Raw genomic sequence first — 25,812 nt, 5'->3', positions numbered from 1 at the left:
GGACTCCAGGATCATGACCTGAGCCAAAGGCAGTCGCTTAACCAACTGAGCCACCCAGGCGCCCCAGTATGGAGATTCTTGAAAAAGTTAAAAGTAGAACTACCATATGATCCAGCAATCCTGCTTCTGGGTATATATTCAAAGGAAAGGAAATTAGTATCTTAAAGAGACATCTGCACTCCCGTGTTCATTGCAGCATTATTCACAATAGCTAAGATATGGAAAAAACTTAAGTGTCCATCTACGGATGAATGGGTAAATAAGATGTGATATATACACACATACAAAATGGAATATTTATACCTTGCAATGGAATATTATTCAAGCCATTAGAAAGAAAGAAATCTTCCATTTGCAATAACATGGATGTGTCTAAGGGCATTATGCTTAAGTGAAATAAGTCAGACAGAGAAAATAAATACTGTATGATCCCACTTGTGGAATTTTTAAAAAAGCAAACTTGTAGCAACAACAAATGATGGTTATCTGGAGCTGGGAAGGTGAGGAAAATGGAGGGATGCTGGTCAAAGCAAACAAACTTCCAATTATAAGATAAATAAGTTCAGGGGATCCAATGTACAGCATGGTGATTATGGTTAATAATACTGTATTAACTCCTTGCAAGTTACTAAGAGAGTATATCTTAAATGATCTCACTGTGAAAAAAAAGTAAATTATGTGAGGTGTTAGAGGTTTTATCTAATGATATTGTGGTAATTTCTCAATATATAAGCATGTCAGACTAACACCATAAACCTATACAATGTTGTATGTCAATTACATCTCAATAAATCTGGATGGATAAACAAACAAACAAATAAATAAATAAATATTGATGTTGCTGTGATGCTTTAATGAGAAACTAAAATAACTTTGAGAGTAGATTAACACCAACAAAAAAATCTTTAGGAGCCTCAGGATCTTAGATTGGAAACCATTGCTCCATGTGAGAAATGAATGAAAAAAAATGAAAGAGGGAGGGAAGAGGGATGAGCACATCCAAAATTGTAAATTAATCAATGGCAGTGTATTTTATTAATCAGTTTGTCAACTTTGGGGTGCCAGATCCAACAGGATACTAACATGGATTATGGTAATACCACCTCTAGTAAGATTTTGTTTTATCTCACTGACCATATTACCAATATCATCCTGAAATATTCTGAACTTCTGACTTAATTCTTTGAACATTTCTGTTAGCAGTCACCCTACATACTCTTTAATAGAAGGAATGGTGCTGGGAAGGGAAAATAATTACAGGAATAAAAATTGTTGTTTCTGGCTCAGGTGAGACAAAAGTAAACAATCAATATTTCTTAAAGAATTATAAAAATTGGGATGTCAGAATAAATTCAATGTAACTATAGATGTAAATTGAATGGACACTATTTACTGGTAGCAGGAGGATGTATAACAACTGTAGCTTTAATTTCATTAAATGGAGTTGAAAATTCACTGTAGCTTTGTAGCCTTTGTGGGCTACCTTCATGCATTCTGTTTTTTTCTCTTTTTTTCTCCTCAATAATAAACTTAGCTAATCCAGTTTTTAAAACATAATATTTTTTAAGATTTTATTTATTTGACAGAGAGAGAGTGAGCAGAGGGAGGGACAGAGGAGAGGGAGAGAGAAAATCTCAAGCAGACTCCCCACTGAGTGCAAAACCTGACTCAGGGCTCAATTTCAGGACCCTAAGCTCATGACCTGAGCTGAAATCAAGAGTTGGTCGTTCAACTGATTGAGCCACCCAGGCACCCCTAAAAACATAATATTTTTAGCAGACTAATGGCTTTTGACATAGTTGTCTACTAATGCCTATCAATTACCATAATCGAAGTTCTGTTTCCTCCATTCTTCCTTCTGCATCATAAATATTTGTTGATTTTTTTTGTATCAGATCTAAATGTTTCTCCTGTGTTTATTTTCATCCAAAAAATAGAACAGGATTTTAGTAAAGTTAGTGCACTTGGTCTGAACCCAATGTAGACCTCGCTGCGCTCATGCTGAAATCACTATCAAATGTAATTTGCTCCCAGAAAACGAAGAAAGTACCGTCTGCCCTTGTCAAAATAAATTGTTTTACTTTGCTTTTAAAAAATCAGTGAAGTAGTATATTCCTTCCAGCAAAATCAAGAAATAAAAATTTGGAAATGTAAAACATGCTGTTGAGTCTCTGCATAAGGATGCTAATAGAGCATAAATAACAACTTAAATTTTCATTTCAAATGAAAGACAGTTTTTAAGAGAAGAAGGGTTAGTAATTTGTTAAAAGCCTTCAATTTAAATTGCTGCAACCACATGTAAGGATTTTCTTTCATTTAAAGCCTTTTACAAGAACACTTTAAAGCATAATTGGTCTCTCCCCTAAATCTAGTCCAAAGTCACCGTTTACAACTGAACATCAAAGATTTCAGGCATGATTTTGAAGCTCTTGCACTTTACAAAATGCTGTTTGCAACATTAGATTTCTAACATTTTAACTTTCTTTTTTTTGTAGCAATAAGCTGCATTCATCTCTACCCCTACACACTCCTTTCATTTAATATACAATTTTTCTGAGTATTCTTACCCATCTTTAATTATAAATATAACAGAAGTATATAATACAGTACATACATATAGTATGTGTATAAATATTTTATCTAGTCATACAATTTTCCTTTAAAAAATATTTTATTTTTAGAAATTTGAGAACAGCCTTCTTCAGCTACTAGCAATGAAAACATAAAAGCTAGGTCAATGTTTTCCAAATTTGCCTGGCTGTAAGAATCACTCTGACAGTTGTCAAAAATACCTATTCCTGGGTCTCATCAATGATCTTCTGAATAAGAATCACTATGTGGGGGACCTGCGAATCAGTATCTTAAACAAATATCTGCTGTGGTTCTTATCAGTAAAGCTTGGAAAATCACACAAGGATCCCTGTCATTGAATAACCTTGAAAACTTGGAACGGTTACTAAAAAACACATGAACAGAATTTCAAAATCCTCCCTTTGCTGAAAACAGTGTTTGTTCACACCTCCTCATCCTCCTCAACTCATCAAGAACCTAGAGGACTTACATAACTCCTGAAAACCACTGACACCTGGGAGGATCTGGAAATGAAACTAATGAAGAGGAAAATCAGCTGTTTAACTTAAAAACGGAGGGTGGGAATAGAAGGGAGAGTCATGAATTTATCTTAATTTCAGCATAAGGTATTGATTTGGTTCTACAAATGAAATTGGTCTCATTTTTATTTTCTATAACTTTGTGCTACAACTCTGTGTATATACAGTGGCTGAGCAAGAAGGAACGAAATCCACAAATGCAGAATGTACCATCCCTTATTTGCTTCCCATGCAGCCAAACAGTCAATAGGAAGCTGCTCTTACCTCTTCTCCACCTACTCTTTACGTCAAGCCAATTTCCCGCCACACTGCTCTGCTGAAAATGCTTCCCCACACGTCACCTGTAGGTTAACTCAATGGCCTTCCTTCCATCCTGTTCTTCTGAACATCTTCAATATTAAATTATATTGCTCTTTCTGGAGTTTCTACTTAGACTTGATTTCTGTAATTTTACTGTAACCCTGTTATTGACTTCCTCTTTTATCTTCGTGTCTTCACTTTTTCTTTCTACCCCCTTACTATATGGTTCTATGGTTTAGTTCCTGCTCTTCTGGTCTCTCGACATTCATTCCCTCAGAGCACGCATCCATTCTCTTGCTTTCAACATTCCTGCCAATGTGATGATAACCTATAATAATAACAAGGTTGGTGATAGTCACAACTGATACCTACTGAGCACTTACTTGTGGATCGCAACCACTCTACATGAATTACACCATTAATCCTCATAACTCTCAGAGATACTATTACTAACCCTATTTTAAGAGATGAGGAAATTGAGTTTTTGCCAAATGTCACTTACAAAAGCCAACATGGGCACCCTCTGATCCTATCTCTTTTGTTCATGGCTCTGGGAATTTTTTCTCAGCATGGACCCAGATTGTTATGGTATAAGAAAAAGGGAAGTAGTGTGAAAATATTGGAAAAGATGTGATACTAGTATACAAGGATACTAACCCACCAGATTATTTGCTGTGGTTTTGTTTTCTGAGTCAGTTTTGAGACGGGCCCATCCTGATTCTATGGTGCCGCCAGGAATCAGGAGTTTAAAAATGTCTCCTAAGATTCCCGAAGCCAACTGGCCTCCACGTTTTCTACATTATGTAAAGAGTTGCGGCTTGAATAAGAGGGTTTTGGTATCACTTACACAACTCACCACACGGTTTTGTGCCAGTTTAGCATACTGATACCCAGTGTTGTGTTTGGAGTGGCCATTGTGCTTCCTATTATGATTGCAAGATGCCCTTCAACAACAACAATGGGAAACTTTGAAAAAAATGGAGGTGTAAGACCTGGAAAATACACAGCACGGCTGGGGCCACACAGCGAGGTTATATGGGGCAGAAGGACAGGGGATGGTGAGCACACAAGTGTGCACAGGCTGGGGGTTCTGCTTTTATTGGAGCCAGGGGTGAGGGCCTAGGGTTTCATAGGCTCACTCTTAGAGAATTTAAAACATAAGAGTGCGAATTTAAAGCTCAGGAAGAGAAAAGACAAGTGGCCCAAATGGTCAGGTATTGAAATCAACCGAGATCACAAAGGAGCCTCAGTGGGGTGGGAGGTGGCCTGGCTCTTTATCTAGTCTTGTGTTTGGCAATGTGTTTATTTGAGATAACCATCTTTTGCCAGTTATTTGCATTACAAAAAGAAAAGCCAAGGCTCAGGGCTTACGCGACGCTACCAACGCGGGTACTGCAGAATAACCATCCTGGAGTACCGCTCTGTTCATTTCACCCCCTGAAATTTAATCCCTCGCAACTGGTTCCTGATTTCATGCCAATTTTTCAGCCACAAAATGACCCCACTTTGCTTTCTCAATCCTGGTTCCCACCACTGTACTCTACATGCCCTGCGCTCCAACCAACCGAGCCATTCACTGCTCCTTTCACAGGCCCAGCACTCATCCAACTCCTTGACTTTGTCCATACTACTGCCACCATCTTATCACCAAGCACACAGTGTCTTTGCAGAGATGGTTAACAAATAAATAAGGAATGGATCTCCAGTGGCCTCCATGATATGCTACACCCCTCCAATTTTCTTCCTCCGATTTTTCTACCACAAACCGTCCTATCTAATCAAGCCACACTCCTAAATGCTCCACTGTCTTTGTTATCCCAGAGCTACACTTCGGGCTTTAGAATCTTAACATGTTAACAAACATTTATGCAGGATCTACTTTGAGGCAGGTACAGCATGGGGTGTACGTGAAACAAAGATGAATAAGCTATTTATGTTTCTGCCCTGAAAAAGCAAACACTTAGCTACAGAATGAGAGATGCAGGATGCTTGGGGATGGTGTTTTGGAGTGTTAGCCCGGAAAAATAAAACTTTCAGTTATTTTACTAGCAAAATGGGTTTATTAGGGAATAACAGAATTGCAATTCAGGACATGCAAGCTATGGCAAAACCATGGACAAGTCTAACAAAGAAGAGGAACATTATTTTGCATGGAAGAAGGAGGAAACTGGGAGAGATTATTCTGAACAAAAGTCCATTGGGGGAAAAAAGTCCAGCTAATGATGGTTTCTAAGGGCTGAGCTGCAGGGGTAGAAGATCTTGCAGGAGTATCTTGTAGGAGATACAATATACATCTTTCCCTTGCAGGGGCCTGTAATTAATGATTCTTTCCTACTGATGATTCTTCTGTTGTCTGTAATTGACGGTTCTTCTGTTGTCTGTATTTGACAATTCTTCCTGTAATTGAAGTTGAGTGGTAAGGCTTCACCTCCTAACTTCCTCTTCTCTCCTCCTTTCTCCGTTTTAGCGAGGTCTCCCTTTATTAATATTCCAGAAGCAAATAATGCCCCAGTTTGTCTTAAAGGTTGAAAAACCGTGCCAGGTGAAGAGCGTGGGAAAGAGGAAAGGGCAGCATTCCAGGCAGCAGAAGCAAGCAGAGACCATTCAAACATTCCCAGCCACTTAGTGTGACTGGAACTAAGGTGGCAGGGGTTAAGTGGTGGGAAAAGAGGCCAGACTGTCAAGAGTTTATTAGGGATTTTCAAGAGGGATTTTCCCTTGTCAAGAGGGATTTTCCCTCCCGAAAGTAACAGGCTGTGTTTAATAGATTTTAGATAGGGGAATAATCGGCTCTTGCTCTAGAAAGATCCGTCGGGTAGCATTATCAGAGATGGTTTGGAAGAGGGAGAAATGGCATCAGGGAAGTGAACTGTGAAACTGTTGAAGAGACTGGAGCAGGCAGCAGAAATACTCAGTGACCGAGGCTGAAAGCCTCTGTAAAGACCCATCCTACACAGACTTCTCTGCCTGCATTAGTTGTCAACGTCAACCTCCCACCCCACCTCCACCCAAATTCCTACAGCGCTTGTGAAATCTGTGGCCCAAATTTCTGCACTTAATTATATTTTCTTTTACTCCCTAGTTGTTTCCTGTACGTTACTCAAGTCTCTCTAGTTAATACAATAGGCGTTTACGGAATTGCAAGGCCTTGTAAATCGTCCGAGGTCCGATAATACACTCGGTCGCGCGGGGTAGTCAGGCCCAGCTCACAGCTAGCAGAACGGGGAGGGCTGATTAAATCGTCGCCCTTCTCCTGAGACCTAGCAGGAGATACCCCAAGAATGGCTCCACAGGGGCGCCTGGGTGGCTCAGCCGTTTAGCGTCTGCCTTCGGCTCAGGTCATGGTCCCAGGGTCCTGGGATCGAGCCCCGCATCGGGCTCCTTGCTCAGCAGGGAAGCCTGCTTCTCCCTCTCCCACTCCCCCTGCTTGTGTTCCCTCTCTCGCTGTCTCTCTCTGTCAAAAAATAAATAAAAATTAAAAAAAAAAAGGCTCCACAGCTATTAGGCCGTCTGCGTCCACCAGGGGGCGCGTCTCCCCAGGTTTCCTCATTTAGGGAAGCCCGAACGTTCAGTTCTCGAGAGCAAAAGAACCCTGACGTATTGCGGCCCTCTGCAGTTGCCGTAGCCGCAGACGGTACACAGGAAGTAGAATTCAAGAGTCGGGTGAAAAAACGCTAGGGACGCAGTAGGGTCAAGCCCACTCCCGCGGTTACGTGCGCTTTCCGGGAGGCTGCAGTGTGAATATTTTGGGGCCTCCCTGGCCAGTTCCTTCTCCAGTAGAGGCATTTTGCCCTTAGGCAGCTCTCACCTCTTTATACAGAGTGTCCCCGGAACTATGGCCGAATACTCGTATGTGAAGCCCACCAAACTGGTGCTCAAGGGAACCAAGGCTAAGAGGTAAGGCCAAGGTTTGTGCTGGAGCCTGGCGCTTTTCTGACAGCACTGCGTCTTCGCCGCCCCTCCCGGGTAGAGAGTCTCAGGGAAGCCTTAGAGAGCTGCTCTTCAGGCTCCCGGCCTTGGGCCTGGCTGCGCCTCACTGCCGGGCACCTGCAAGAGCTGGAGACGCGCCTGACTGTCGCGCCTTCAAAAGGGAGGAGACAGGAGAGCGACACCAGGAGCCCGGGAGCCGCAAGTTTGGGTCCCTTCGTAAGGCCCCCCTCCAGAGCCCCGCAGGGTGCGCCCGCCTTAGTCTGATGATGCCATGGGTCGTAACAGTAACTTCCTTTATTAGGGGTACTTATTTTCACCATTGTTTCCCTCCCCCGTAAAAAAAAAAAATCCTTATTTTTTTAATACAATATGCAGATGTGGGTTTTGGTAGGGATACGGGCTCAAATCTGGATTCCCACCAGTTACTTGTTCTGCAGTTTGTGGCAAGTTCGTTAATATCCTCGAGCTTCCACTTATTCATTGGGAAAGATTAATGGTACTAGAAAAAGCTTATGAGGATTAAATGAGATAACATGCACAGGAAGGAGAGCCAGACGCAAGGAGAAGGCTGTAGTGGCGATTTATGATTACTAGGTTTTTAGGAAACGGTATCTGCGCGCTCGTATCTCCGTCTCTCTTTTAACTGATAGATTTGCTCAGAGTTGATGATTCATACAGATGTTCAGCATTTCGGCCTGCCTCAGTGATAGCTTTCGGAACTTTTAGGTAAGATGGAAGAAAGCGGGGGCGCCTGGGTGGCTCAGTTGGTTAAGCGACTGCCTTCGGCTCAGGTCGTGATCCTGGAGTCCCGGGATCGAGTCCCGCGTCGGGCTCCCTGCTCGGCGGGGAGTCTGCTTCTCCCGCTGATCCTCCCCCTCTCATGCTCTCTCTCTCTCTCTCATTCTCGCTCTCAAATAAATAAATAAAATCTTAAAAAAAAAAAAAAAACATTACAAATCCCGGGGTGCCTGGGTGGCTCAGTCGGTTGAGCGACTGCCTTCGGCTCAGGTCATGATCCTGGAGTCCCGGGATCGAGTCCCGCGTCGGGCTCCCTGCTCGGCAGGGAGTCTGCTTCTCCCTCTGACCTCCCCCTCTCATGCTCTCTCTCTCTCTCTCATTCTCGCTCTCAAATAAATAAATAAATAAATAAAAATATTAAAAAAAAAAAAAAGATGGAAGAAAGCGTTAAGGAGCAAGCTGAAGCCGCTGCCCTTGAGAGCTCTGCCTACGGGTCCGAATCACAAAGACGTTATCCTGAATAAATCTGAAACTTGTCTGAATTTTTTATTACTGAAACATAATACGTATATCATAAAATTTACCCTGTAAAGTACAGTTTTGTGGGTTTTCGTGTGTTCACAAAGCTCACCACTATCAAGTTGCCAAACATGTTCATCATCTCAGAAGGAAACCCCATAATCATTGGCAGCCACTCTCCATTCCACTCTTCCCCTAGTCCCTGGCAACCACTAATATGCTTTCTGTCTATAGCAGTTTGCCTATTCTGAATGTTTCCTGTAAATGGAGTCATACAGTATGTGGTCTTTTGTTTCTGGCTTCATCCATGTTGTAGCATGTATCGATACTCTTATTTTTATGGCTAAATAATATTTCATTGTATAGATATACCCCATTTTGTTTTTCCATTCATCAGCTGATGGACATTTGGGTTGTTTCCACTTTTTGGTTATTATGGATAATGCTGCTTTGAATATTCTAATAAAATTTTTGTGTGGATGTGTGTTTTCATTTCTCTTGGATATATGCCTAGGAGTAAATTATTAGGTCATATGGTAACCCTGTGTTTAGCTTTTTGAAGAACCCCAAACTACTTTCTAAAATGGCTGTGCCATTTTACATTTTCACCAGCAACACATGAAGGTACATGTCATCTCTTAATCCTCACAGTAACCTTAAGAGCGTAGTTAAATGATTATCCTCATTTTACAGGTGAGAAACTGACAGAGATTAAGTAAATTTTCCAAAAGTCACAGATAGCAAGATTAAAAAAGCAGTCTGGCTCCAGAACCTGTTCTCTTAACTATAACACAATACATACAGGATCAGAAGTGACTTCTCAATATTAGAAGAGAGTATATCAGTGTAGAAAACTGTAAATCAATAATTCACAAATTTGTGTACAGCTTAAAAGATTCTTCTAAGATTGCATCTTGTGATACTTAACATCAAATCAATATTTATAAACTCATCTATATAAATTATCTCCTGCAGTAAGAAAAAAAAGAGCAAAGAGAAGAAGAGAAAAAGAGAAGAAGATGAAGAAACTCAACTTGATATTGTTGGTAAGATTTCTATACTTTATTCTGAGAAAAGTTAACATTGGTTGAGCTGCCTTTAAAAATATTTTCCTAGTTAGGGATAAGTAGTTCAAAGAAAGTCAAAAGAACTTGTGGTCTATACATAGTTTTCTTAAAGTGTTCAATATTATTTAAAGTTATGGATTCTTTTTATTGTCTGGCACAGTAGATGTCACTGATGCCTTTTTTTCATCATCAGGACAAGGCACGGAGAGAAGAAATATAGCTCTCTGATTTAATAGATACTATCATTAGACTACTTAATATCCCAGAGATTCTGAACATAATTTTAAAGGCCTGATAGAGATAAATATTATTTAATTAAATATTTTTCACTAATTATTTTCTTTGAACATGTATGCATTTTTTAAAAGATTTTATTTATTTGAGAGAGCGGGAGAGAGCACTAGCAGGCGAAAGGGCAGAGGGAGAAGCAGACTCATACAGGGCTCAATCCCAGGACCCTTGGATCATGACCTGAGCCACCCAGACACCCCTGACCATGTATGCATTTTAGTTGTACAAGCCAGTGATATGTATTGGTCTAAAGGAACAGTAAAAATAATTCACAGTAAAAATGATCATTTTGTATACTATGAAATGAATGAAAACCTTTTTTTTTTTTTTTTTAAAGATTTTATTTATTTGACAGAGTGATATAGCGAGATAGGGAACACAAGCAGGGGGAGTGGGAGAGGGAGAAGCAGGCTCCCCGCTGAGCAGGGAGCCTGATGCGGGGCTCAATCCCAAGACTCTGGGATCACGACCTGAGCCGAAGGCAGACGCTTAACTGACTGAGCCACCCAGGTACCCCAAAATGAATGAAAATCTTAATGAAACGGAATAGAGCATTAAGATAGCCTGTAAATGGTACCAGAGATAAACTGACCCAAACACATTTAACCAGCCTGCTTTCTGATCCTTTCCACATCTATACTTTAAAGCAATTTTTTTCTCTTTTAAAACTTGGCCAGTTGCATTTTGAAATTTCATAAATTTTGGCTCCTTTACATTTTATATGAAATGATATAAAGAATATTCTAGAAAATTTCACTTTTTTTTTTAAATAGCAAATCAACAATTCTAAATATTTTGGATAGATAGGTAGAGATGGAAAATCTGTGTCAAAGAATAGGTGGATAGTTAACTGTATAAGTAACCACCAAGAATTTTCTAAAGCGGTTGCACCATTTTATACTCCCACCAGGAAGTAATACAGTTCTGTTATCAGTCTTCCCTCCCACTCTGTGGTTTGTTTTTTAATTTGCTTAAATGGTATTTTTCTGAAAGCAAAAGTTAGAATTTTTTTTCAATTATAATAAAATTCACATAGTATTAGTTTTAGGTGTACAGCAGAACGATTTGATATATGTATATAGAAGGTTTTAGTTTTTATAAAACCCTATTTATTACTTTTATTCTGTTAAGGCTGCCTTTTATCTTCAGTCTAAGAAATTGTTGCTTAACCCCAAGGTCATAAAGAAATTTTTCCACATTTTCTTTAAGAGGCTTCAGTTTTAGTATTTACATTAGACCTATGGTTGATCTGAAATTAATTTTTGGTCTGGTGTGAATTAGGGGTCAAGGTTCTTTTTTAATTTTTTCATATTGATATCCACTTGTTCCAGCACCACTGTTGAATAGACTTTCCTTTCTCCATTAAACTGCCTTGATATCTTTGTCAAAAATCAATTGACTTTATATGGGTTGGTATAATTTTGGACTCGGTTCCATTGATTTGTCTGTTGTTCTGCTGATATATTTGTCTTGATTACTGTCACTTCATAATGTTTTGAAATCAGGTGAGGTCTTCAAGGTTCATCCATGTTGTAGCATGTGTCAGAATTTCCTTCATTTTAAGACTGAATAATAATCTATTGTGTGTATATACTGCATTTTGTTTATCCATTCATCTTTCAAAGAACACATGGGTTACTTCCACTTTTTGCCTATTGTGAATGTTTTGCTAGGAATATGGGTGTACAGATATCTCTTCAAGACTTTGCTCTCAATTCTTTTGGGCATATACCTGGAAGTGGAATTGCTGGATCATATGGTAATTCCATTTTTAATTTTATGAGAACTGTTTTGCATAGTTGCTGTACCATTTTACATTCCCACGAAGAGTGCACAAGGGTTTTGATTTCTGCATATCCTCACCAACATTTGTTATTTCTGGTTCTGTGATAGTAGCCATCCTAGTGGGTATGAAATGGTATCTCATAATGGTTTCAGTTTGCATTTCCTCAATGAATTGCAATATTGAGCAATTTTCATGTGCTCATTGGCCATTTGTGTATCTTCTTTGGAGAAATATCTATTCAAGTCCTTTGCCCATTTTGCGAAATGGGTTGTTTTGTTGTTGTTGTTGTTGAGTTTTAAGAGTTCTTTATATATTCTGGATCTTAATCCCTTATCAGATATGTGATACACAAATATTTCCTGCCATTCTTTGTGTTGTCTTTTTACTCTCTTTATAATGTCCTGTGATGCACAAAAGTTTTTTTGTTTGTTTTGGTTTTTTTTTTAGAGAGGGAGACAGAGGCTGGGGAGGGGCAAAGGGAGAGAGGATCTTCAACAGGCTCCACGGCCTACCATGGAGCCTGACTGAGGGCTGCATCTCACAACCCTGAGATCATTACCTGAGCTGAAATCAAGAGTAAGATGTATAACCGACTGAACCCCAGGTGGCCCAAAAGTTTTTCATTTTGATGAGTCCAATTTGTTTGATTTTTCTTTTGTTGTTTGTGCCTTTGGTGTCATATCCAAGAAATGATTGCCAAATACAATATTGTGAGGTTTCTACCATATGTTTTCTTCTAAGTTTTATAGTTTTAGCTCTTAAAATCTAGGTGTTTGATCCATTTTGAGTTAATTTGTATATATGAAATTAGGTAAAAGTCCAACTTCATGTAAGTGAAAATTTTACTAATTTTTTATTGGGTATAAAAAGCCTTCTTTTTTTTTTTTAAGATTTTATTTATTTATTTGACAGAGAGAGACACAGTGAGAGAGGGAACACAAGCAGGGGGAGTGGGAGAGGGAGAAGCAGGCTTTCCGCAGAGCAGGGAGCCCGATGCAGGGCTCGATCCCAGGACCCTGGGATCATGACCTGAGCCGAAGGCAGACGCTTAATGACTGAGCCACCCAGGCGCGCCAAAAGCCTTCCTTATTTAGATGAATAGGAAATCTTTATGCAGTGTGATAGACTCAATTTTTAAAAACTTTGTTTTATGGAAATTTTCAAACTAATTCATCAGTAGAGAGGAGAATATAATGAATTTCCCATGTGCCCATACCCCAGCATTAGTAATGATCGTTACTTTGCCAGTCTTGTTTCACTTACATACTTTCTTACTCTGAGATAATATCCTATGCACAATTTTTTCTGGAGAATTTTAAGATTTATTTTATTTTAGAGAGAGATTGCGTGGGCAAGAGAAGGGGTGGAGGGAGAGGGAGAAGCAGATCCCCGCTGAGCAGGGAGCCTGATGTGGGGCTACATCCCAGGACCCTGGGATCATGACCTGAGCTGAAGGCAGACGCTTAACTTACTGAGCCACCCAGGTGCCCTGCTCGCTCTTTTAATACATAAGAGTATATCATTATCAGACCTAACAAAATTAACAAGAATTCCTTAATGTCATCTAATATCTTATTAATGACTGATACATTTCTCCTTTAGTTAACATACAATTTAGTTTCATAATCAACGATGAAAATCTGAAAGTTTTTCCTCTAAGATCAGGAATAAGACAAGGATACCTACTCTTGCTGCTTTTATTCAACATAGTATTGGCAGCCCTAGCCAAAGCACTTAGGCAAATACAGAAAGAAAGAAAGGAAGGAAGGGAGGGAGGGAGGGAGGGAGGGAGGGAGGGAGGAAGGAAGGAGGAAGGAAGGAAGGAAGGAAGGAAGGAAGGAAGGAAGGAAGGAAGGAAAGAAAGAAAGAAAAGGCATCCAAATCAGGAAGAAATGAAACTGTCACTGTTGGCAGATGACATGATTTTATATATAGAAAACCCTAAAGACTCCACCAAAAAAACTGTTAGAATAAATGAATTCAGTAAAGTTTCAGGATATAAAATCAACATACAGAAATCTGTTCTGTTTCTATATGTTAATATTGAAGTATCAAAAAGAGAAATTAAGAAAAATAATCCCATTTACAGTTGTACCAAAGAGAATAAAATACCTAGGATTAAATTTAACCAAGGATGTGAAAGACCTGTACATTGAAAAGTATGACACTGATAAAAGAATTTGAAGAAGACACATATAAATGGGAAGATATTCCATGTTCATGGATCAGAAGAATTAAATTGTTAAAATACGCATACTACCTCGAAGCAATCTACAGATTCAGTGCAGTTTCTATCAAAATTCCAGTGGCATTTTTCACAAATAACAAACAGTCCTAAAATTTGTAAGGAACCACAAAAAAGCCCAGATAGCTAGCAGTCTTAAGAAAGAAGAACTAGGCTGGAGGTACCACACTTCCTGATTTCAAACGATATTACAAAGATAGACTAATCAAAAGTTTGGTAGTAGCATAAAAACAATACAAAGATCAATAGAACAAAAAGCCCAGCAATAAACTGATGCAGTAAACATAGTTTGCAGTTTAAACATAGAATGTGCATCTATCTATTCAAATTAATGTTTTCATTTTCTTTGGGTAAATACCCAGTAGTGGAATTACTGGATCTTGTGGTGATTCTGTGCTTAATTTTGTGAGAAAACGCCATACTGTTTTCCACAGTGTCTGCACCAATTTGCATTCCTACCAGCAGGGCACAAGGATTCCTTTTTCTCCACATCTTCTGCAACATTTGTTATTTCTTGTCTTTTTTTTTTATTTTAGCCATTCTAACAGGTGTAAGGAAATATCTCATTGTGGTTTTAATTTGCATTTCCCTGAGGATTAATAATGTTAAACATTTTCTGTGTCTGTTGGCCATCTGTATGTCTTATGTGGAAAAATTTCTATTCAGTTCCTCGATCCATTTTTTAATTGGATTTTTTGGGGGTTTTTTTGGTGTTGAGTTGTGTAAGTTCTTTATATAGTTTGGATATTAACCCCTTATTGGATATATCATTTGCAACCAGCTTCTTCCATTCAGTAGGTTGTCTTTTTGTTTTGTTGATGGTTTCCTTCACTGAACAAAAGCTTTTTACTTAGGTATAGTCTCAAATAGTTTAATTTTGCTTTTGTTTCCTTTGCCAGAGGAGACATATCTAAGAAAAATGTTTCTTCGGCTGATGTCAAAGAATCAGGAGGGATACTGCCTATGTTTTCTTGTAGAAATCTTATGGGTTCAGTTCTCACATTTAGGTCTTTAATCTATTTTGAGTTTATTTTTGTATATGGTATAAGAAAGTGGTCCATTTTTCCCAGCACCATTTGTTGAAGATTGTCTTTTCCTCATTTTATATTCTTGCCTTCTTTGTCATAAATTAATTTACCATAAAAGTGTGGGTTTATTTCTAGACACTCTATTCTGTTCCATTGATCTGTATGTCTGTATTTATGCCAGTACCATTATGTTTTTATTACTACAGCTTTGTAGTATATCTTGAAATCTGGGATTGTGATACCTCCAGCTTTCTTCTTTTTCAAGATTGCTTTGGCTATTTGGGATCTTTTGTGGTTCCATACAAATTTTAGGGTTATTCTAGTTCTGTGAAAAATTATTGATATTTTGATAGAGCTTGTATTGAATGTGCATCATGAGTAGGCGGATAGGTGAATTGGGTGAAGGGGAATTAAGAGTACACTTACCTTGATGAGCACTGAGAAATGTATAGAATTCCTGAGTCATTATATTGTATATATGAAACTAATATAACACTGTATGTTAATTATATTTGAATTAAATGAATAAAAGAAACCCATTTCTGTTCATGTAAATAGAGTACATAGTTTCTGCTCATTTTGTTTCTAATTTAAATTATGGTTAAGAATACTGTGCTAGACCATAAAAAAGAATGAAATCTTGCCATTTGCAATGTGATGGAGCTAGAGAGCATTATGCTAAGTGAAATAAGTTAGAGAAAAACAAATACCATATGATTTTACTCATGTGGAATTCAGGAAACAAAACAGATGGACATAGGGAAAAAGAGAGAGACACACCAGAAAACAGACTCTTAACTATAGAGAACAAACAGGGTTGCTGGATGGGAGGTGGGCAGGGAGATGGGTTAAAAGGGTGAAAGGTATTGAGGACGGCACTTGTGATGAGCAGAGTGTTGTATGTAAGTAATGAATCACTAAATTCTATACCTGAAACTAGTATTACACTGTATGTTAACTAACTGGAATTTAAATAAAAACTTGAAAAGGAAAAAAAAAAGAATACTGTGCTAGAAAGTCTTTCTGAAGGGATTCGTAAGAAACAGTATAATAGTCATTGCCTCTGGTAAGCAGTCATGGATGGCTGGGGAGAGAATGAAAGAGACTGCTCTCCATCATTTTGTGCCTTCACATCCACTGCTATTTTATATTTTGAAAAGAATGTAATCTTGATTGTGGGTGGTGGTCACCTACATCTATACACATACATACAAACATATAAATGAGTTTATGTAAAACTGATGAAATCTAAATAAGGCTCATAGTTTGTATAAAGGGTAGTTTCCTGATTTTGACATTGTACTATAATTATGTAAGATGTTACCACTGGGAGAGGTGAGTAAAGGATATAGGCGATCTTTCTGTATTATTTCTTATAACTGCAAAATAAAAAGTTTTAAAAAATAAGTTATAACAACAAGAACAACAAATAAGAACCTTGTGTCAAATCTAAAATAAAAATTTTAAATATTGATTTTATTTTTCAGGAATCTGGTGGACAGTAACAAACTTTGGTGAAATATCAGGAACCATAGCAATTGAAATGGATAAAGGAACCTACATACATGCACTTGACAATGGACTTTTTACACTGGGAGCTCCACATAAAGAAGGTCTGTGTCTAGTAGAAGCAATGGAAGGGAAAAGCCCATTTAAAGTATATATTTTATGACATTCATTCACTTAGGCCAAATTCTAACTAATCTCAAGTATATGCCAAAGGAATAAATCCATTGCATTTGGCTCTTCCTCTTTTTTCCTTCCTTAATGTTTACCAGTTATTGGCAAATCCCTCTTTCCAATGTAAGCATGTGAAAACATTCTTTATAGTTCCAGAAGAGTATCAATTGAAATCAAAAGCAACATGAATAATTGAAATTGAAAGGGAATCCTAGTTGAGTCAGAGATTTGATTCCTTTATTCTTTAGACCTATTGCCAAAACTAACCTGGAGCATTATTAACAATTTGAGGTTTTGTTATTCCTTCTAGCCCATCAGAATAAGTACTAATGAGATATGAAGCAATCAGAAAATAAAAAGCAGTATCTTTTAGTATGACTGTCCATCCCTTGAATAAGTTAAAGCATTTAGTTTTTTAAGTATTAAATGCTTATTTGTCTATCTACTGAGTGCATTTTAAAACACAAAAAGATGGGGCGCCTGGGTGGCTCAGTCGTTAAGTGTCTGCCTTCGGCTCAGGTCATGATCCTGGAGTCCCAGGATCGAGTCCCGCATCGGGCTCCCTGCTCGGCAGGGAGTCTGCTTCTCCCTCTGACCCTCCTCGCTCTCATGCTCTCTCTCTTTCTCTCTCTCAAATAAATAAATAAAATCTTTAAAAAAAAAAAACAAAAAGAAAGTATCTTATAAGTGAGTAAGCATCATGCTGACTTACCTATTAAGTATGTAAAACTAACACTGTAGTTATAAGAAGATAAAGTAGATCTTGATGTTCTAATCTGAATAATTATGATTATATCAAAATATCACAATATTCTTACATTTAATTTTAAAAGAAAACTTCAATTTTATTTTATGTTAATCACCATACATTACATTGTTAGTTTTTGTTTGTTTGTTTGTTTTTTTAAGATTATTTATTTATTTATTTATAGGACAGAGAAAGACACAGCGAGAGAGGGAACACAAGCAGGGGGAGTGAGAGAGGGAGAAGCAGGTTTCCCGCCAAGCAGGGATACATCGTTAGTTTTTAATGTAGTGTTCCATGATTCATTGTTTGCGTATAACACCCAGTGCTCCATTAATACGTGCCCTCCTTAATACCCATCACCAGGCTAACCCATCCCCCCTCCCCCCTCCCCTCGAGAACCCTCAATGAGATACCACCTCACACCAGTCAGAATGGCTAAAATTAACAAGTCAGGAAATGACAGATGTTGGCAAGGAGGCGGAGAAAAGGGAACCCTCCTACACTGCTGGTGGGAATGCAAGCTGGTGCAGCCACTCTGGAAAACAGTATGGAGGTTCCTCAAAAAGTTGAAGATAGAGCTACCCAGCAATTGCACTAAAAGAAAACTTTTTTTAAAGCTGAAGAATATCTTTACGTGTATATTTGTAACAAATGTCAAATTTATTTCAAAATGTTTTTTCTCCTATAGTTGATGAGGGCCCTAGTCCTCCAGAGCAGTTTACAGCTGTCAAATTGTCTGATTCCAGGTAAGTAAGTTGAACTATAATTAATCACCTTTTATTTTTTTAATTTAATTTTATTCACTGGAGCCCCTGAGTGGCTCAGTCGTCAAGCGTCTGCCTTCGGCTCAGGTCATGGTCCCAGGGTCCTGGGATCGAGGCCCGCATTAGGCTCCCTGCTCCACGGGAAGCCTGCTTCTCCCTCTCCCACTCCCCCTGCTTGTGTTCCCTCTCTCACTGCATCTCTCTCTGTCAAATAAATAAATAAAATCTTTAAAAAAAAAAAATTTAAACTTATTCACTGAAAAATTTATATAGGTAATTAATTAAGCTAACTTAATTCCACAGACCAATTTTGATGTAAAAAGCAAAACAATCTTTTTGAAAGTATATTTTGTGACATTTTAAAAATATAACATATATACTATATTTAGGTATTATTAAATTTCATTTGCAGCCACTGTGTCTTTGAAAGAGAATTAAAGCTCCTTGGGGCGCCTGGGTGGCTCAGTTGTTAAGCGTCTGCCTTCGGCTCAGGTCATGGTCCCGGGGTCCTGGGATCGAGCCCCGCATCGGGCTCTCTGCTCGGCTGGGAGCCTGCTTCTCCCTCTCCCACTCCCCCTGCTTGTGTTCCCTCTCTAGCTGTGTCTCTCTCTCTTTCTGTCAAATAAATTAAAAAAAAAAATCTTAAAAAGGAGAATTAAAGCTCCAAATAAAAACATACACTATGATTCCTAGCAATATATAATACTAGGCTAGGAAAAAATGAATATTAATAATGTCACAGACCAAATAAGAAGGAAGATCATGTAAAGAAAACAGACATAAAACAAAACCTGGTCTGATGTTGCTGTGATATGTTAACTCGTCAGAAGTCAAGATATAAACAAGATATCTTGATGAAGTCCTAAAAGTTCATTTTTGCTTTTGTTTCACTAGCTTTTGGAGATGTATCTTGAAAGAAGTTGCTGTGGCCAGTGTCAAAGAGGTTATTGCCTATGTTCTCTAGGATTTTGATGGATTCCTGTCTCACATTGAGGTCTTTCATCCACTTTGAGTTTATCTTTGTGTATGGTGTTAGAGAATGGTCGAGTTTCGTTCTTCTGCATATGGCTGTCCAATTTTCCTAGCACCATTTATTGAAGAGACTTTTTTCCATTGCATATTTTTTCCTGCTTTGTCGAAGATTATTTGACCATAGAGTTGAGGGTCCATATCTGGGTTCTCTATTCTGTTCCATTGGTCTGTATGTCTGTTTTTGTGCCAGTACCATGCTGTCTTGGTGATCACTGCTTTGTAATATAGCTTGAAATTGGGCAACGTGATGCCACCAACTTTGTTTTTCTTTTTCAACATTTCCTGGGCGATTCCGGGTCTTTTCTGATTCCATACAAATTTTAGGATTGTTTGTTCCAGCACTTTGAAAAATGTCATTGGAATTTTGATCGGGATTGCATTGAAGGTATGGATTGCTCTGGGTAGCATAGACATTTTAACAATGTTTATTCTTCCGATCCATGAGCAGTGAATATCATCCTCAGTGGGGAAAAGCTGAGAGCCTTTCCCTTAAGATCAGGAACACGTCAAGGATGCCCACTCTCACCACTATTGTTCAACATAGTACTAGAAGTCCTAGCAACAGCAATCAGACAACAAAAAGAAATAAAAGGTATTCAAATTGGCAAAGAAGTCAAACTCTCTCTTTTCACAGATGACATAATACTTTATGTGGAAAACCCAAGAGACTCCACCCCCAAATTACTAGAACACATACAGCAATTCAGTAATGTGGCAGGATACAAAATCAACGCACAGAAATCAGTTGCTTTTTATACGCTAACAATGCAACTGTAGAAAGAAAAATTAGAGAAACAATTCCATTTACAATAGCACCAAAACCATAAGATACCTCGGAATAAACCTAACCAAAGAGGTAAAGGATCTACACTCTAGGAACTACAGAACCCTCATGAAAAAAATTGAAGAAGACACACTAAGATGGAAGAGATAAACAAGACAGAAGAAAGGAATATTATTAAAATTATTAAAATCAATAGAGAATGTTACATAGCCATGAAGACCAAAAGAATATTTTATTCACTATTTTTACAATCATTTTATAAGCTGGCCTTTTTTATTCTCACAGTGCAAAAGTACAGAATGATACTTTGGGTTGTGCACACAGAAATTGAATTTCAGTATGCTGATAATTGGCTGCATCAACATGATAATGATTTATATTATACTATCATTAACCTATAAATTAATATAAAATCAGTCCCTTGGCACAAGGGATTGGTAAGCTAAGTTAAGAAATCATATTTTTTTCTTTAAAAAAATCACATTAAGATTAAGATTATCATTCCTATGCTTTATTTGAGTGGCCAATAAGTATAGTGAAAGACTTATTTTTACAAGATTTATTTATTTACTTTGGAGAGCGGGAGTGAGCACTGGGGAGGGAGCAAGGGAGAGGGAGAAGCAGACTCCTTGCTGAGCGAGGAGCACAGAGCCTGACTGTGGAGCTTGTGGGGCTCCATCCCAGGATCACAAGATCATAACTTGAGTTGAAGTCAGACACTTAACCGACTGAGCCACCCAGGCGCCCCGAGAGACTTTTAAAGAATAAAAGCAGCAGAAGAAAAATCAATAAATGCAAACTTCTTTACAGTTGAAAACAAAAAATATAAGCAAATGAGGAAAGTATTTGCAACAACGTTAACAGGCAGTGAATTTTTATTCTTTGTATGTACGGGATTCATAACACTAAGGAAAGCAGTAAGATACCAATAGAAAAATGGACAAAAAGATAACTTAAAAACTAAAAAGGAAGGGAAGTACAAATGTCACTTACAATGGTAAAAATCAATTAGATACTATTTTTCCTGTATCTGATATTCTAATTTTTTCTAAAAAAGGCATAATGTTAATAGATCTATGGTGAAATGATACTCTCCTGATTTGAGGTGAGAATGTTAAGTTGATACAGATTTTTTCTGGAAAGCAATTTGATAGAATGTAATAGGAGCCTTATAACTACAATATAAAATTACATATATAGAACTACACTGTCCGATATGGTAGTCACTAACCACATGTGGCTTTTGAAAATTTGGACTATGGCTAGCCTGGATTTCTATACACACACAAACATTATTTTTATGTTCCATATTCAATTTTCTTTCTCTCAGTTTTTAACATTTCCTTTTTGTTAATCTAAAGAATTGCCCTGAAATCTGGTTATGGAAAATACCTTGGTATTAATTCAGATGGACTTGTTGTGGGGCGTTCAGATGCAATTGGACCAAGAGAACAATGGGAACCAGTCTTTCAAGATGTAAGTGCTATTATTGTTCATAAAAGCTTCTTGTCAATGTAAGATACAGTCTTTAACAGTCAATGAGAATATATATTCCAAAAAAAAAACCCCAAAATACAGAGTGCAGTAATATAACCCATTAAATTGAAGAAAACCAATACAAACTCGTAACTAAAAAGGTCTTGAAAAACAGTGCAACACAGCAAAAGAAATAATCAACAAAGTGAAAAGACAACCTACAGGATGAGAAAAAATATTTGCAAACCATATTTCTGATAAAGGGTTAATATCCAAATATATAAAGAGCTGATACAACTCAATAGCAAAGAAACAAATAACCCAATTGAAAAATGGGCAAAAGACCTGACTAGACGTTTTTTTCCAGAGAAGATATACGAAAGGCCAACAGGTACATGAGAAGATGCTCAACATCACTAGTCATTAGGGAAATGCAAATCAAAAGCACAATAAGGTATCACTACCTGCCTGTTAGAATGGCCATCTTCAAAAAGAGATAAATGGTGGGAGGATGTGCAGAAAAGGGACCCTTCATGCACTGCTGGTGGAAATGCAAACTGATGCAGCCACTGTGGAAAACAACAGTATGGAGGTTCCTCAAAAAAATTAAAAACAGAATTATTATAAGATCCAACAATCCCACTTGTGAGAATATATCCAAAGGACACCAAAAAACTAACTTGAAAAGATATCTGCACCCCCATGTTCATAGTGGTATTACTTATAAGAGCCAAGATACGGAAACAACCTAAATGTCCATTGATAGATAAATGGATAAAGAAGTTGTGGTATACACATATCCAATGGAATATTATTCAGCCATAAAAGATGAGTAAACCTTGCCATTTGTAACAACATGGATGGACCTTGCTAAGTGAAGTAAGTCAGAGAAAGACAACTGTATGATCTCATTTATATATGGAATCTTAAAAACAAACAAACAAATAAAACTCAGAAAAAGACATCAGACTTGTGGTTGGTTACCAGAGTGCTAGGTTTTGGGATTAGGAATTAGAGGAAGAAGGTGGTCAAAAGGTACAAACTTCCAACTACAAGATAAATAAGTGCCAGGGGTATAATGTATAGCATGATTACTATAGTTACGCTGCTGTATGATATATAGGAAAGTTGTTAAGAGAGTAAACCGAGTTCTCATCATAAGGAAAAATATTGTTTTATTTTTATGCTTTCTTTTTATTGTTAACTGCATGAGATGATGGATACTAACTAAAACTTATTAAGATAATCATTTCACAATAAGTGTTAAGCCAAACTATTATGCTGTACACCTTAAACTTATGTGGTGATTGTCAGTTATATCTCAGTAAAGCTGCGGGAGGAAATAGTGCAGCAAAAATAGCAGTAGTACCCTCTGCCCACCATAATTTCTGTCCACATAAAAACATCCCTCTGACATTGATTCTTAACGTTCTGAACAGTAAATTCAAAAGCACCAAAAGCTAGCTCTTGTATATTTTTGTATTTTCTAATTATGAAGAAATTTTTACTTAAAATGCTATTATTTGAATAAATTACTATGCATTATATAATTTTTTATTGTCTTAAAAGCTAATTATTTTTCAAACAGAACTAAATCAGTTATAGCCTCAATATTTCTTTAAGGCCAAAGGAAACAATTCTATTTCATCTAGTTAGAATTCAGTCCTACTAATAGAATATACTAAAAATAGTTATGAGGTTATTTTTGAGTAGTAAGATTATACGTGATTTTGGTTTTCTTTTCTGTATGTTTTTTATCTTCTATGTTTTCTCCAAATTCTTTTTACTGATTACTTTTACAGTTGGGGCCAAGGGGCAAAATTAATTTCATTCTCAAGACTTAAGAATTCTTTTGCAGTAGTCTTGTAACTTTTATATTATTTTGTTTGATATAGGGAAAAATGGCTTTATTGGCTTCAAATAGCTGCTTTATTAGATGCAATGAAGCAGGTGATATAGAAGCAAAAAGTAAAACAGCAGGAGAAGAAGAAATGATAAAGGTAATCATGACATTTTTCTTTTAATTTTTTTCTTTTTCATTTTTCTATAGACTAATACATGTCACATATATGATGTGACTATATCTCTTAAAAATGTTGAATAATCATTTACTATCACTTTAAAGATGTAATGCATAGTGTTTTATATTATGCTCCAAATAAGCTTTATTATAAAAAGCTTAATTATAAATCCTATAATTGACAGCTTGTTTGTACCATGTGGTAGCAAAATTATTATATCTTACCTCCATGTATTAGTATCTTTTTTTGAGTAGTTCCACATGCTTTTTAGGACTCTGTTTCCTTTTTTTTTCTTGCTTGCTTTTTAAAATTTAATTTTTTAAATAGATATGTTCACATGGTTCAAAATTTTAAAAATACAAGCATATAAATTCATGACTCCCATCCTTCTGTAGCCTACCAGAGTTTCTTAATAAAAATATGTTTATAATTTTCTACTTTTTTACAATAAAGTTAGCCTCCTGCGTGTCCTCCTTTAGACCTTGATTTTTTTTTTTCCTTAATATTTTTATCTTGGAGATTGTCCCTTATCACTCTGTAGAAAATTTTCTCTTTTTTAACAGCTACATAATACTCCATTTTAGGGATAAGCCATAATTTATTTAATCAGTTCCTCATAAATGCAAATTTAGGTGACTTCCCGTCTTTTGCCCTTAAAAACAGTGCTGTAACACATAACTTTGAATATGCATCATTCTGTAGGTGTGCTGGTATATCCGAGGATAAATTCCCAAAAATAGAATTACAAGGTGTATGATAAACATTAGTCATAACATTTTTCAATTACATTAAAAAAAAAAAAACCCACAAACCGAAACAGAAGCCAGTAGCTACAGGCACTCTGCTGAATATGATACAAGCACTGTCTTCTTGAATCTTCATAAAGTTCCTGTGAAATATCTATTATCTTCACTTTACCGATGAGGAGAGAGCCTCTGAGCCTCCTTACATCCTCACCTGTTGTGATCAGTCATGAACTCACACAGCTAGGTATGATAGAGACAGGATGTATACCCAGGCCCAACTGACTGGAAACCACCATACTGCCTCTCAGGAAACAGGTCATTAGAAAAACGCTGGTGGATTTCTCACTTACCTAAAAGTATGGTTTTTGAAGACAATGCAAATAAAGTGCAGTACTTTGCCCTTTCGTGGGAAAAATACAAAACAAAAACACTGCTGTATTTAATGACAACTGTTTTTATATGAAGTGTCTGTTACATTTCCCTGGGTCTGTTTGGTTAGTCAGGTACCTGGAAGCTCTGAGCAGTGAATGCAGAACTCCTTCCATCTTGCATTTTACTTCATAGGCTCTGCTAGTCTGTGTCAGCTGTCCACCTTTATACCCTATCAGGACACATTCCGTCCTGTCAAAAGCAGTACTGTCGCAGGCCCTGGCCAGTAATCTTCCCAGGTCTGCTAGGACCCCCTCAACCAAACCTGCCACACAGGTAGCATTGGCACATGCCTTCCTGGTCACCAATTTCTAAGCAGCCTTGGAATTGGACTCTGAGCCACACAGATCACTGTGGAGATGTAAATCCTGTCCTCTGGGTTGCAAACTGCCAGTTCTTGGGACCTGAATCTGTCCCCTTCTTGCCCCACTCAGTGGATCCTAATTACTATATCAATTTATGGCATTGTGATAGTAAGTATCTGTCACAATTTATGAGGATATAAGGAAGATTTAGAAGGAGTGGATTCCAATTAAGTAAATAAGTGAGCTGTATCATGTTAAAAGTTTTAATGGATTTGGGAATAGCTGTGCAAATTAAAATAGCTACTATCTTAAACTTCCAGTGTTACAAAATAAACGCTATCTATAGGGATAATTTGAATATTTACTTTGAGGCCAAAATTAATTAAATTATTGCCTAATTGCTCAGCAGGATCTGATCTATAAAATGTTTTTCAAATAATTTTGTCTTTTGTGTCTGATGCAAAGGCTCTAGAGAAACATAATAGCAATTTGTATAAATTATGCATATATAAATAAAAACATATCTAGAGGGGCGCCTCGTTGTCTCAGTCAGTTAAGCGTCTGCCTTCTGCACAGGGTCATGATCCCAGGGTCCTGGGATCGAGCCCCATGTCTGGCTCCCTGCTCAACGGGGAGCCTGCTTCTCCCTCTCCTCTGCCCCTCCCTCCCCTCCCCTCGTGGCTCTCTCTCAAATAAAATCTTAAAAAAAAAAAAAATATCTAGAACCTCTTTCTGAATCTGATTGCTAAGTTGATTGTTTTCTTCATTTGCATAAGAAATTACCTAGAGGGTTCTTAGCAAATAAGTAAAGTG

At 37.5% G+C, this 25,812-nt stretch overlaps 1 protein-coding gene across 2 annotated transcripts in view; it reads left to right on the top strand.

The window, feature by feature from the left end:
* The first annotated feature begins 7,036 nt into the window (after positions 1-7,036).
* Positions 7,037-25,812, top strand: part of FRG1 (FSHD region gene 1) — a 30,898-nt gene continuing 12,122 nt past the window's right edge. The window contains exons 1-6 of one of the 2 annotated variants that reach the window (XM_045879681.3): positions 7,037-7,307; positions 9,573-9,643; positions 16,502-16,627; positions 18,131-18,188; positions 21,384-21,498; positions 23,394-23,498. In XM_045879681.3, the coding sequence (XP_045735637.1) occupies positions 7,246-7,307; positions 9,573-9,643; positions 16,502-16,627; positions 18,131-18,188; positions 21,384-21,498; positions 23,394-23,498 (537 nt within the window). In that variant the 5' untranslated portion in view covers positions 7,037-7,245. The remainder of the gene's footprint in view (positions 7,308-9,572; positions 9,644-16,501; positions 16,628-18,130; positions 18,189-21,383; positions 21,499-23,393; positions 23,499-25,812) is intronic. The other variant, XM_045879682.3, reaches the window with a different exon arrangement.

The sequence above is a fragment of the Mirounga angustirostris genome, unplaced genomic scaffold (assembly GCF_029215605.1).
Source record: "Mirounga angustirostris isolate CCGP_5_RB_7025 unplaced genomic scaffold, mMirAng1.0.hap1 SCAF_2, whole genome shotgun sequence".
In the NCBI taxonomy this organism is placed as follows: Eukaryota; Metazoa; Chordata; class Mammalia; order Carnivora; family Phocidae; genus Mirounga; species Mirounga angustirostris.
The sequence above is the reverse complement of the archived record's forward strand: the minus strand, read 5'-3'. Positions and strand labels throughout refer to the sequence as shown.